This window comes from Amblyraja radiata, chromosome 24 (assembly GCF_010909765.2).
Source record: "Amblyraja radiata isolate CabotCenter1 chromosome 24, sAmbRad1.1.pri, whole genome shotgun sequence".
NCBI classification, from domain to species: domain Eukaryota; kingdom Metazoa; phylum Chordata; class Chondrichthyes; order Rajiformes; family Rajidae; genus Amblyraja; species Amblyraja radiata.
Window position 1 is genome coordinate 33,942,558 of NC_045979.1, and position 14,364 is coordinate 33,956,921.

The window sequence follows — 14,364 nt, forward strand, 5'->3', positions numbered from 1 at the left end:
CCCATAGCAAGTTCCACAAACAGCAGTACGATAACGACCAATGATTGTGATGTTGGATAAAGAATAAACCCAACTCAACCCAACAGTAGCGCAGCATGGAGTTGATGCCTTACAGCACCAGAGACCCTGGTTCAATCCAGACTACAGGTGCTGTCTGTAAGGAGTTTGCATATTCTCCCTGCGATGAAGTTGGTTTCCTCCGGGTGCTCCGGCTTCCTCCCACATCACAAAGATGTGCGGGTTTGTGGGTTAATTGGCCTTGGTAAATTGTCCTTAATTTGTAGTGAGTGGATGAAAAAGCGGGATCACATAGATCTAATATAAAAGGGTGATCGACGGACAGCGTGGACTCGGAGGAACGAAGGATTTGTTACCATGCTGTATCTCTAAACTAAAGTAAAACTAAACTAATTGTGTGTGAGATCTGGCCAGTGGCATTGTCCGTGGTCGATATATCTGCCGATTGGTTTACAAATGCTCACAGCTTACAGATTTACAAAGGTAACACCCCTTGTTCAAAACCAGTGGACAATCAATAAGTGTAGGAAGGAACTACAGATGCTGGTTTCAACCGAAGAAGATAGACATAAAATGCTGGAGTAACTCAGCGGGAGAGGCAGCATCTGGAGAGAAGGAGTGGATGATATTTGGGATTGAGACCCTTCTTCAGGGGAGAAGTAGATACAGAGATAAGGAAGTGTAAGGTGTGAAAATGAAACAAAGGGGGTGAAGATCAAGGAAAATGTAGAATAGATCGGAATGTAGAATAGATTGTTAGCTGGGAGACGGTAACAACAAAGTAAACAAAGATAAAATATAATTGGGCACAGTCAGGCTGGTCGGATTACTGGAAAGGGAGTGCGATGGAGAGTCAGGGAAAGCAAGGGTTACTTGTAGTTGGAGAAGTCAATATTCATACAGCTGGGATGTAAGCTGCCCAATATGAGATGCTGTTGACTCTAATTTGCGCTGGGCCTCATTCTGATAAAGGAGGAGGCCCAGGACAGAAAGATAAGCGTGGGAATGGGAGGGGGAGTTAAAGTGTTTATCACCAGGCGGTCAGGTAGGTTTAGGCGGACTGAGCGAAGGAGTTCAGTGAAACGATCACCAAGCCTACGCTTGTTCTTGCCGATATATAGGAGTCCACACCTGCAACTGTAGATGAGGTTGGAGGAGCTGCAAGTAAACCTCTACCTCACCTGAAAAGACTGTCAGGGTCCTTGGACGGATTTGAGGGGGGAGGTATAGCGACAAATGTTGCATCTCCTGCAGTTGCAGGTGAAAGTACTTGGGGAGGGGGTAGTTTGGGTGGGAAGGGATGAGTTAACCAGGGAGATGCAGAGGGAACGGTCTCTGCAGAAAGCAGAAAGGGGTGGAGATGGGAAGATGTGGCTAGTGGTGGGTGTCAATGTCCTGCCAAGTTTAACACTGGTTTGAACATTGACTGTTGTTTCTTTAATTTAGTTTAGCTTATTATTGTCACGTGTATCGAGGTTCAGTGAAAAGCTTTTTGTTGCGTGCTAACCGGTCAGCAAAAAGACTAGACACACGATTACAATCAAGCTGTCACAGCATACAGATTTGTGATAAAGGGTAAAATGTTTAGTGTAAGATAGAATCCAATAAAGTCTGATTATAGATAGTTGGAAGATCTCCAATGAGGTCGATGGGAGGTCAGGGTCGCTCTCTAGCTGGTGAGGGGATGGTTCAGCTGGGAAGAAAATGTCCCTGACTCTGCAGGAGTGCGTTTTCAAACCTCCATACATCTTGCCTGATGGGAGAGGGGAGAAGAGGGAGTGACCGGGGTGAGTGGTCCTTGATTATGCCTCTCAGGCATTGTAAGGCAGCAACTCTACCGCCGCACCACATTGCCATCCTCGACAACCTAGAGTTACTCCAGTACTTTGTGTTGTACTCAAGGATCCAACATCCAGCCAGGTTAATTCCCGGGATGGCGGGACTGCCATATGATGAAAGAATGGCGCGACTGGGCTGGTATTCACTGGAATTTAGAAGGATGAGGGGATCTTACAGACACATATAAAATCATTAAGGGATTGAACACGCGAGATGCAGGGAACATGTTCCCGATGTTGGGGGAGTCCAGAACCAGGGGCCACAGTTTAAGAATAAAGGGTAATAATAATAATAATAATAATGGATGGGATTTATATAGCGCCTTTCTAATACTCAAGGCGCTTTACATCGCATTATTCATTCACTCCTCAGTCACACTCGGTGGTGGTAAGCTACTTCTGTAGCCACAGCTGCCCAGGGGTAGGCCATTTAGAACTGAGATGAGGAAAAACTTTTCACCCAGAGAGTTGTGAATCTGTGGAATTCTTTACCTCAGAAGGCAGTGCAGGACGATTCACTGGATACATTCAAAAGAGAGTTAGATGGAGTTCTTAGGGCTAGCGGAATCAAGGGATATGGGGACAAGGCAGGAACGGGGTACTGATTGTGGATGATCAGCCATGATCACATTGAATGGCGGTGCTGGCTCGATGGGCTGAATGGCCTACTCCTGCACCTATTGTCTATCTATCTATGTATCTATGTATGTATCAACAAATCTTTGTGTCTCTACCTCTCATATTGAAAAGCAAGGCCAATCAAAACTTGAGCAAGTGAAAATTATACCTGGTTTCCTGATGAGTGGTTTCCTGATGAATGTTTTCGGGTGTTACTTTTGTAGTTGAAGTAAATGCTACTGTTGTTGTTGACGATCCTGGATTAGATTCGGGTTCTGTTGAGAAAAGGAAATAAAAGACAATTAAAGATAGACAAAATATGCTGGAGTAACTCTGCTGGACAGGCAGCATCTCTGGAGAGAAGGAATGGGTGAAGTTTCGGGTCTGAGGATGGGTCTCGGCCTGAAACGTCACCCATTCCTTCCCTCAGAATGCTGCCTGTCCCGCTGAGATACTCCAGCATTTCAAGTTCAAGTTCACATATTGTCACGTGCACCAATTAGGGTACTGTGATATTTGAGTTATCCACAGCGATACAAGTTTAAAAACATAACGCAATACACAATAGTTTTAACATTAACATCCACCACAGTGGAATCATCATTCCTCACTGTGATGGAAGGCAACAAAGTTCAGTCATCTTCCTCCTTTGTTCACCCGTGGTGGTCGGGGCCTTGAACCCTCAGCACTGCCTCTGCCGACGGCCCGATGTTCAAGCCCTCTCGTCGGGATGATGGAGACTCCGGCGTCAGGGCGGAACGGAAACACTCCGTGGCATGGATCTCCCGAGTCGGCCTTTCCTTACCAGAGACCGCGGCTTCACGGTGTAAATGTTCACAAGCCCCACGGTCGGAGCACTTCCATGGAGATCCTCGACAAAGGATCGCAGCTCCGCGATGTTAAAGTCCGCGCCGCCCTTGCGGCTTGAAGCTCCAGGCCGGTCTCCAGGAAAGGCCGCATCCATCCAGTTGTTAGTCCGCGGGGAGAGGACGGAGACGTGACACGGGGAAAGATCACATCTCCGTCGCGGTAAGTGACTGAAAACAGTTTCCCCCTATTCCCCTCCCCCACCCCCCTCAACCCCCACATTAAAAAAACACCGAGAAACATTGAAACATACATTTTAGACACACTAAAAATAAAAATAAAGTCGAAATAACACACAGGCTGCTGGCGAGGCTGCCATCTCGGCGCCACCCAGTGAGGCATCTATCTTCTCTATAGATTTTGTGTCTATCTTCGATTGAACCAGCATCTGCAGCTCTTTCCTCCACAATAAAAGACATTTATCCTGTTTGTCGTTTCATCATTATTCAAGATCTAGGGGCGTCATCTGCACACTCCCAGGAGGGGTAAGAACAGAATTCGGCCAAAGCGCAAAAATCCCGGCACTGATCCCTATAATAATAATAATGGATGGGATTTATATAGCGCCTTTCTAATACTCAAGGCGCTTTACATCGCATTATTCATTCACTCCTCAGTCACACTCGGTGGTGGTAAGCTACTTCTGTAGCCACAGCTGCCCTGGGGCTGACTGACGGAAGCGTGGCTGCCAATCTGCGCCTACGGCCCCTCCGACCACGACCAATCACTCACACACATTCACACACAGGCAAAGGTGGGTGAAGTGTCTTGCCCAAGTACACAACGACAGTATGCACTCCAAGCGGGATTCGAACCGGCTACCTTCCGGTTGCCAGCCGAACACTTAGCCCATTGTGCCATCTGTTGTCCCTATGGTGCATCATTAAGGGCGGCACGGTGGCGCAGCTGTAGAATTACCGCCTTACAGCGCCAGGGACCCGGGTTCGATCATGACCACGGGTACTTGTCTGTCTGTCTGGAGTTTGTACGTTCTCCCCGTGACCTGCGTGGGTTTTCTCTGAAAACTTCGGTTTCCCCCCACACTCCAAAGACGTACAGGTTTACAGGTTAATTGGCTTGGTATAAATGTAAAACGTACCGTCAGATACTTGGAGCTGAACGTTAAACATTGGATCCAAGCCAGATGTAGTAATTCCACAGCTGTACCATCCTGTATCTCCAGAGTGAAGATCCTCCACAGTCACAGTAAATATTCCTCGTTCCGGGTTATCTGTGATTGACCCTCTTCCCCTCCGTCCGTGTTGCCCATTTGTTTCCACTACAATTGAACACCAGCGACGCCACCCGTGACACCAGTATTTTGTGTGTGAGCGGTACCATGCTTCATAGTGACAAGCGATTGTGATATTTTTCCCCACAACTCCTCTTACAAGTGTCTTTGCCCACAGTGCATCTGAAACTGAGAGGAAAAATCATCAGAACATGTACAGGACAAATCTACTTCACACAGCGTTTGCTGGCTCACCCACTCTTCCCCTAATCAACGATGGGCCGAATGGTCCAACCCGTGTGTGGACATTCACTTACCCTTGAGCCAAGCACAAAGTGCCGGTGTAACTCAGCAGATCTGGCAGCATCTGTGGAGGGAATGGACACGTGACGTGTCGGGTTGGGACCCTTCTTCAGACTGATTAAAGTAGGGAGGGGAAAGCTGGAAGAGAGGCGGAGATGGGATAAAGCCGGGCAAGTGACAGGTGGAAGGTAGACACAAAATGCTGGAGTAATTCAGCGGAACAGGCAGCACAACAAGTAGATACAGATGAGGGGGGAATTTTGACTGGTTCACTGGTGGACAAAGACTGGAGGTGAAAAGCGGTCAAAAGGTTGTCAGATAAGGAGAGATGAGAACTGAAATGTAAAGACAGAGGGAGGGGTATATTTGGTAGGGGATTGGGGGGAGGGAGGAAGAGGCATGGGTTAAATGGCTGCACAGAAAAGTGAGAGAGGGTAGAGGGGTGTGCAACGTAAAATTGGAGAACTTAATGATCATAAAACATCTTCTATTGATTGAAAAATACAGCATCTCTGGAGAAATAGAATGCGTGACGTTTCGGGATTGGGACCCTTCTTCAGACACCCTTCTCCAGAGCTGCTGCCTGACCCGCTGAGTTATTCCAGCACTTTATTTCTATCTTTGGTACAAACCAGCACCTGCAGTTCTTTGGTCCTAACTGTTTACACTAGTTGGGCAGCACAGTAGCGCAGCAGGAGAGTTGCTGCCATACAGCGCCAGTGACCCGGGTTTGATCCTGACAACGGGTGCTGTCTGTACAGAATTTGTACGTTCTCCCTGTGACCCCATGGGTTTCCCCTGGGTGCTCCAGTTTCCTCCCACAATCCAAAGATGAGTAGGTTTGTAAGTTAATTGGCTGCTGTAAATTACCTCAAGGGTGTAGGATAGAACTGGTGCACGTGTAATCGTTGGTCGGCTTGGACATAGTGGGCCGAAGGGCCTGTTCCAGGCTGTATCTGTAAAACTAACTAATTCTCATGTTGCATTTAATGAGCTGTGAGAATATTCTCCAAGGTCCTTCTGTTCCTCCACACTCCCTCAACATCCATTATTAATGTCGTTATTTAGACCTCTTTGTCAAATGCAATTCCTCTCACTTCTACGGATTAAACTGTCTTTGCCACTTTTCTGCCCTACTGATTTGTCCATCCATATACACCTTGTGGTCAAATGCCTTCTCCCTGTCAACCATCCAGCTGACCTTTGTCTCATCTGCAGAGGACTTCACCATGCCCCCTACATTTAACTACATCGATGATTCTTGCAATTGAGGTAGTGCATTTTGGTTTACAATGTTAAATCCTGGGATGACGGGACTGTCATATGCTGAGAGAATGGAGCGGCAGGGCTTGTATACTCTGGAATTTAGAAGGATGAGAGGCAATCTTATTGAAACATGTAGGATTATTAAGGGTTTGGACACGCTAGAGGCAGGAAACATGTTCTCGATGATCACATTCAATAAACAATGGACAATAGACAATAGGTGCAGGAGTAGGTCATTTGGCCCTCCGAGCCAGCACCGCCATTCAATGTGATCATGGCTGATCATCTCCGTTCTAAATGGCTTACCCCTTATTCTTAAACTGTGGCTCCTGGTTCTGGACTCCCCCAACATCGGAAACATGTTTCCTGCCTCTAGCATGTGCACACCCTTAATAATCTTAAAATAATCTTACAATAATCTTACATGGCAGTGCTGGCTCGAAGGGCCGAATGGCTTACTCCTGCACCTATTGTCTATTGATCAGTACTGTGGCTTGTGGATCCCTACAACAACCTTTTCCCCCAAATGCACGTGTATTGTTGGCCTGTTTTATGGAGGGTAAACCTTATTTATAGGTAATATTTGCCATCTTCCCCATCTATAAACAAGGAAATAGTCACCTACACTTCACGCTGCCTTGCAAGGCCACCAGCATAATCATGGAGCAGTTTCATCCCAGTCACTCCTTCTTTACCTGTCTACCATTAGGCATGAGGGACAGAAGTTTGAACCCAATGCTCTAGATTCAGAGACAGTTTTCTTCCCAACTGTTATCAGGCAACTGACCCATCCTCTCACTAGCTAGAGCGCAGTCCTGACCTCCTATTTACCCCCTTGAACAATCAATAATTGGACTTCATTGGACTAAACTAAACTAAACTAGTAAAGCAATGATCCTAGATTACCTGAAATGATCTGGTGAATGAAGACAGTCAATGTTGGCCTTCACTCATGTATCTGAGCATCAGTGATAACATTAAAAATAAATTAACTTGGTAACAAGAAATTATTAATATTGCATGACTTTGACAAATATGCATAGTTGAAGTCCAAGAACAAGAAGGAAATGGCTACTTATTGCAAGAGCAACCCGCAGCCCAAGAGGAACTGGACGTCAAACAATATCTGAACTTTAAATAAGAGGAAGTGTTGTAAAATGGAGACAATTGTTTTGGCATTATTGCTTGGCTGCTGTTAGTGCGTGCAAGCAACCAATAAAACAATGTTTTATGAATAGAAAGGGTCCCTTTGCACTTTGACACTGTTACTTTAATTTAGTTTAGTTTAAGATGGAGCATGGAAACTGGCCCTTCGGCCCAACTTGTCCGTGCTGACCTAGTATCTTGTACAATAGGGACAATTTACATAATCCATATTCCCTATTTATAGAGGCCAATTAACCTACAAACCCATGTGTCTTTGGGATGTCACAGTCACAGGGAGAAAGTACAAACTCCGTACAGACAGACCCCTTTGTCAGGATCGAACCCAGGTCTCTGGTACTGTAAGGCACCGCTGTGCCACTGTCCCTCCCACTTGTAATTGTCTCTGTTTTTCATTCACAGTCGCTTTGTGCTGTCAGATACATTGGCGGCCATGATTTATGTGTGGCACAGTGATGGAGACAGTAGGAGATTGGAAGACCACACTCTAATATTGAGACAAAAGAGATTGCAGATGCTGGAATCTGGAACAACAAACAGCACACTGGAAGAACTCAGTGGGTCATGGAGGTTTGAAGGCAAAAAAGTGTAAGTCGTTCTTTCAGATCGAGACCCTGCATCAGGACTGGGAGGGTACAGAGATGTTTGGCAGCATATAGATGTACTAAAGGGTGGGAGGGTCGAGGTTGGTTGAGGAAGCTGGAACTGGATGAAGAGGAAGTGTTTCATGGAGAATACACAAGCAGAACACAAGATGTTGATTGATAGTTCAAAACTCAATGGTAAAAACATTACATTTTCCAATTTTGGGTAATTCACACCCTCTGGTGGTCTCCTCCCACACAATCCCACCTGCCAATCCTGATTCAACCTTTCCTGCCTCCCTTACTCAGTCCCGATACAGGGTCCTCTTCACATTCACAAATGCTAGCTGACCCGCTGAGTTCTTCTTTCTTGATCCACGCCCCAATATTGTTCAGTTACCTTTACATCTGCAAGCATTTAACTATCTCCACTGCAGAAATGGTGCACAAGTCCCAGATAAATTCTGATCACCAAAATGAATATCAAAATAAAACGACGGAGGTTAAACAATCTAGCACAAAAACAAAAAATAATCAGGTGGACAAGCGGCATCTGTGGGGAGAGAGATAGAGTTAGGTTTTAGGTCTAATGATCTCTGATCTGAAAGGATAACTCTTTTTCTCGACACACTTGCTAAGTAATTCCAGCATATGTAAAGGAAGGAACTGTAGATGCTGGTTTACACCGAAGATAGACACAAAATGCTGGAGTAACTCAGAGGGACAGGCAGCGTCTCTGGATAGAAGGTATGGGTGACGTTTCGGGTCGAGACTTTTCTTCAGCCTGTCCCGCTGAGTTACTCCAGCACTTTGTGACTATCTCGTACTTCCCGTAGAGTCTGGTCACATGAACGTCCAAATCAAGCTGTTACTTACCGGGCAGGGAATAAATGAGTAGCATTGGAATCCACATAGTTTTATCCAAGGAGACCATGTTAGCACTGATCTGCTGCTCAGCTCTTAGTCCTCAGACTGAACAGTCTGACAAATATGACATGTATTAAGAATGAGGAAGAAGGGAACAGGAAACCTGATTGTGCAACCAGAATGAGACTGATGATAAAATCTGAAACTTTAGAATTTGAAGTTGTCTCAGTTAAATTTAAGGTACACAAAAATGCTGGAGAAACTCAGCGGCTGCAGCAGCATCTATGGAGCGAAGGAAATAGGCAACGTTTCGGGCCGAAACCCTTCTTCAGACTGATAGGGGGTGGCGGGGAGAAGGAAGGAAAAGGGAGGAGGGGGAGCCCGGGGGCTGGGGGATGGGAGGAGACAGCCTGAGGGCTGAGGAAGGGGAGGAGACAGCAAAGGCTAACAAAATTGGGAGAATTCGATGTTCATGCCCGCAGGATGCAGACTCCCCAAGCGATATAAAAGTAATCCAATTTTCATTGACTGATGGATATAGTCCAGCCTTTAATTTTTATTTTTTTAACTTTTGGAGATACAGTGTGGAAACAGGCCCTTTGGCCCACTGAGTCCGCACCGACCAGCAATCACCCCGTACACCAGCACTATCCTACACTCTAGAAACAGTTTACAATTTTTCTTACCAAAGATAATCAACCTACAAACCTGTACGTCTTTGGGATGTGGGTGGAAACCGGAGCACCAGGAGGAAACCCATGCAGTCACAGGGAGAATGTACAAACTCTGCAGACAACACCTGTAGTCAGGATCGATTCTAGGTCTCTGGCGCTGTGAGGCAGCAGCTCTACCGCTGCTCCACTGTCCCACCCCTAACAGTCAAGTTAAGCCAAATTTATTGTGATGTGCACAAGAACAGCAAGGCACAGATACAATGAAAATCTTACTAATAGCAGCATCACAGGCACATATCAAAATAAAAGCTAAATTCAACATAAATTCACTCTTGGTGTTGTCAATGTCGCAGCAATTAATTGCATGCTTTCTGCAGGTACAGCTGTATGGAATGTCAGTAAACCAGACTACATAAAGCTTGGATAAACACAAAATGCTGGAGTAACTCAGCAGGACAGGCAGCAACTCTGGAGAGAAGGAATCTCCAAAGATGCTTCTTCTCCCACTGAGTTACTCCAGCATTTTGTGTCTATCTTTGATTAAAACCAGCATCTGCAGTTCCTTCTTATACATAAAGCTTGGATTATATTTATCTCTTGGCTGAAGGCCTGCACTAACGATCCTTCTCATAGTCAACACAGTCTCCCATGTATTATTCTTTCATCACACTGTCTCATCCCATCTGTTACTGAAATTCATATCCAGGGTATTAGCTGTTCCAGATGTCTCTTGTGTAGGTTATCATCCTCCTCCCACCAACAATTTAAGACCATCTAAATATCAGAATGCACACTAAACTGCACTCGGTAAACTCATTTATAGAGCGATACAGCATGGAAAAGGTCTTTCGGACCACCGAGTCCAGACCGACTACTTTCACATCCACTCCCTACACACAAGGGTGAATTTGCAGAGGGCCAATTAACCTACAAACCCACACGTCTTTGGGATGTGGGAGGAAATACGCACACCCGGAGGAAACTAACATGATCACACAGAGAACGTGCGAACTCCACACAGACAGCACCCAAGGTCAGGATCGAACCCGGGACTCGGATGCTGTGAGGCAGCAGCTCTACCTGTTGTGCCAATGTGTGATTGTCTGACATATCCTTCAACTTACCTTGCAGGCATGAACAAAGATTGAACCCTGGTTAGCAGCGTGGGAACTGCATGCTTGCAAACTAGCAAGCAAACCACAGAGTTAAGTCTATGGTACTTCCTCCCCGATAGTTTTGCAAACCGACTGTGAACATCCTTCCTTGTGTGTTGGTGGGAAGGGCTCCAAAGACAGATCCTTTTTGCGTTGCATTGTGTTGCACAAACACAGAGCTACACAAGGCAGCTGTGTTCTGGACAAAACTGTTATGAATCTACTTATGGAGTGTGCAATTGGCAAGAAACCTTTATAGATACAGCATGGAAACAGGCTCTTCGGCCCATCGAGACCGTGCCTACCAGTGTTCACCCCATATACAATTTACTGTGCAAATTAACCTACAAACCTGTATGTCTTTGGAGTGTGGGGGGAATCCGGTGCACCCAGAGAAAACCCATGCGGACACAGGGAGAACGTACAAACTCCATATAGACAGCACCCGAAGTGAGCATTGAACCTGGGTCTCTGGCGCTGAAAGGCAGCAACTCTACCGCTGTGCCACGGCGTTCTACCTGACCTGCCAGGTCAAGGTGCTCTCCCTGAGCTAACATTCTTATACTCTACATGTTCTTACTGAATACTTGAGAATCAGTGGACATAGTTTGAGAACCAGAGGACATAGGTTTAAGGTGAGGGGGAAAGATTTAATAGGAACCCGAGGAAATCTGGACAGGATAGGTTTACAGAGATATGGGCCAAATTTATTTAGTCAAAGGGTGGTGAATTTGTGGAATTTATTCCTACAAACGGCTGTAGAAGCCAAGTCAATGAATATTTTTAGGCAGAGATTGACAGATTCCTGATTAGTGGGGGTGTTAGGGGTTATGGGGAGAAGGCAGGAGAAGATAGATCAGCCATGATTGAATGGTAGACTTGATGGGCCGAAAGGCCTAATTCTGCACTTCGAACTTATGAACCTATGAACATTGTTTGTTTGTGGCTTTCTGCTGCAGTCATATTCTGAGAAAAGTCTGAAGTAGGGTCGTGACCTGAAATGTCATCTGTCCATTTCCTTTTTGTGTTTTGCTCAACCAGGAAGCACGTAAACCACAGCCAGGTGCAGCTCACACTCAATGTTTCATTCCATGGCACGTTGGCCTTTGATGTGTTTGTACATTGACTGGAAATGTGTTCAAAACAAATAAATGTGTATTGTAGGGTGAACAAATTAATGAACAAATATGCCAGTCCCCATTCGGTCCTTCATAACTACATCATGCATTGAAATCATAGCTTATCCTTCATGTCAATATCCAGTGCTAGTTCTATTTCCATAGGTCCTTTAATATCTAAGAAACAATTGTTCCCAGGCTAGATTGTATTGTAGTCATAGTCATACAACGCAGAAACAGGCCCTTCGGCCCAACTTACTCCTCCTCACTGCGTCTGGACAATTGAGCCAAGGAAAACCTCATCCCTTCACCTGCACTCTCCTGCACAGTAAGAACTTTGCATATTTCGAACAGAGTACCTCTAGAGTTGAGACGAGGTCCTGTAGCAATGCTGCTAAGATCAGTATTTCTAATCGAACTTTCTTCTGCTACAGAAATTGCCTTTTTTGTGGGATGGTTTCTGTGGTCATGACAGTTGAATCTTCTTGGTTTCATATCTCACCCAGAAACTTGCAGTTCAGGCAGTGACGTACTCTACCAGTTGGCACTGAGGTGCTCGTAGGTCATGTGCTCATTTACTGGGGAGGGACGTTGTAGATGGGAACATTTCACGTGGACTCTGGGCTTGTTTTCAGAAAAAAATATTTAAATTACAAATTGGCCAACTTTGGTTACACATGTCCTGGGGCTGATGCCCTCAGATACAACGCATTCAGTGCCTTTTAAACAACCACATCTACATTACCTTCCTCCCCTACGTCCACCTTGCATTCTCAGTGAGTACAAAAGATAAAGGAATTCATGTATATTACTCTGTTGTGCTGCTGCAAGTATATACTCTAAGACAATAAAACACTTTTGCTCACTTCTTGCACTGTAATAGGCTATAAAAGCTATGAATAGTTCTGCAGTTCCACGCTACATTACTCCCCTCCCTCTCCCCATTTCCCCCTTGGCTGTGCAGTATCTAGGGATGGGCTCACTTAAGATTTTATTTGCAACTGGTCACTGAGGCAGGTAAAATCCAGTCTAGACCATGTTTCAGTGAGGCCCCTTACCCAGGCTTGAGGATCATTTTACATCTTGGGCTTATATGCCTTAGCCCATTATCCACTTGAACCCATTTTCTTGCTTGATCCATTGCCCCTTTACAGACTTGAACCCACAATATTTTGGCCCAGAGACAATGGGTTGCGGTGTGCTTAGGCTGACCCTTGCAAGGAATGATGATGGGAGGGTTGGGGAACTTGTGGGTGGGGGGAATGAGGGTGGGTATAATAGGAATGGGAAGCAGCGCCATTTTATCATTTGTATGTATGATCTAGGCTCATTCATTATACTAGCGGATGAAAGAGATTGGTGATGGGAGCAGGCAATTTGGTTATTCAAGGCTACTCCACCATTCGTTCACCGCTAAACTACCTCTCCCTCCTTACACCATTCTCCTGCCTCCTCCCCATCACCCCTGACACCTGACGAATTGAACCAAACCGCTCAGAATAGCTATAATAAATGCCGGTTTATACCAAAGACGAACCCAAAATGCTGGAGTAACTTAGATGGTCAAAAAACATCTCTGGCGAAAATGGATTGGTACTATTTTGGGTCAGGACCTTTCTCCAGACCATCTGAAGAAGGGTCCCAACCTCAAAGGCCTCCTATAACCATATAACCATATAACAATTACAGCACGGAAAGCAGGCCATCTCGACCCTTCAAGTCCGTGCAGAACACTTATTTTCCCCTAGTCCCATCTACCAGCACTCAGACCATAACCCTCCATTCCTTTCCCGTCTATATACCTATCCAATTTATTTTTAAATGATAAAATCGGACCTGCCTCCACCACTTCCACTGGAAGCTCATTCCACACAGCCACCACTCTCTGAGTAAAGAAGTGCCCCCTCATGTTACCCCTAAACATCTGTCCCTTAATTCTCAAGTCATGTCCTCTTGTTTGAATCGTCCCTCCTCTCAATGGGAAAAGCTTATTCACATCAACTCTGTCTATCCCTCTCATCATTTTAAAGACCTCTATCAAGTCTCCCCTTAACCTTCTGTGCTCCAAAGAATAAAGACCTAACTTGTTCAACCTTTCTGTAACCCAGGCAACATTCTAGTAAATCTCCTCTGTACTCTCTCTATTTTGTTGACATCTTTCCTATAATTAGGCGACCAAAATTGTACACCATACTCCAGAATTGGCCTCACCAATGCCTTGTACAATTTTAACATTACATCCCGACTTCTATGCTCTGATTTATAAAGGCCAGCACACCAAAAGCTTTCTTTACCACCCTATCCATCCTATATATTTTTTTAAATTGCTGTTTTTTTGTTCCCTTTTCCCTTCCGCCCACAATATTTAATATGGAAAAGAATATGTGATTCTGTTACATTCTGTTTGTAGTTTGTTTGGTTGTTTGTCTTTTTGCACAAAGACCGCGAGCATTGCCACTTTTCATTTCACTGCACATCTCGTATGTGTATGTGACGAATAAACTTGACTTGACTTGACTTACATGAGATTCCACCTTCAGGGAACTATGCACAGTTATTCTTAGATCCCTCTGTTCAACTGAATTCATCAATTCGCTACCATTTACTATGTATGTCCTATTTTGATTTGGCCTGCCAAGATGTAGCACCTCACACTTATCAG

The 14,364-nt window shown here is 45.2% G+C and overlaps 1 protein-coding gene across 1 annotated transcript in view; it reads right to left on the reverse strand.

The window, feature by feature from the left end:
* The window catches only part of LOC116987003 (CXADR-like membrane protein), a 36,073-nt gene extending 27,219 nt beyond the window's left edge, over positions 1–8,854 (reverse strand). The window contains exons 1-2 of the mRNA XM_033042885.1: positions 8,766–8,854; positions 4,441–4,761 (exon numbers count right to left, since the gene is read on the reverse strand). Of these exons, the coding sequence (XP_032898776.1) occupies positions 4,441–4,761; positions 8,766–8,823 (379 nt within the window). The 5' untranslated portion in view covers positions 8,824–8,854. The remainder of the gene's footprint in view (positions 1–4,440; positions 4,762–8,765) is intronic.
* Positions 8,855–14,364: the final 5,510 nt, after the last annotated feature.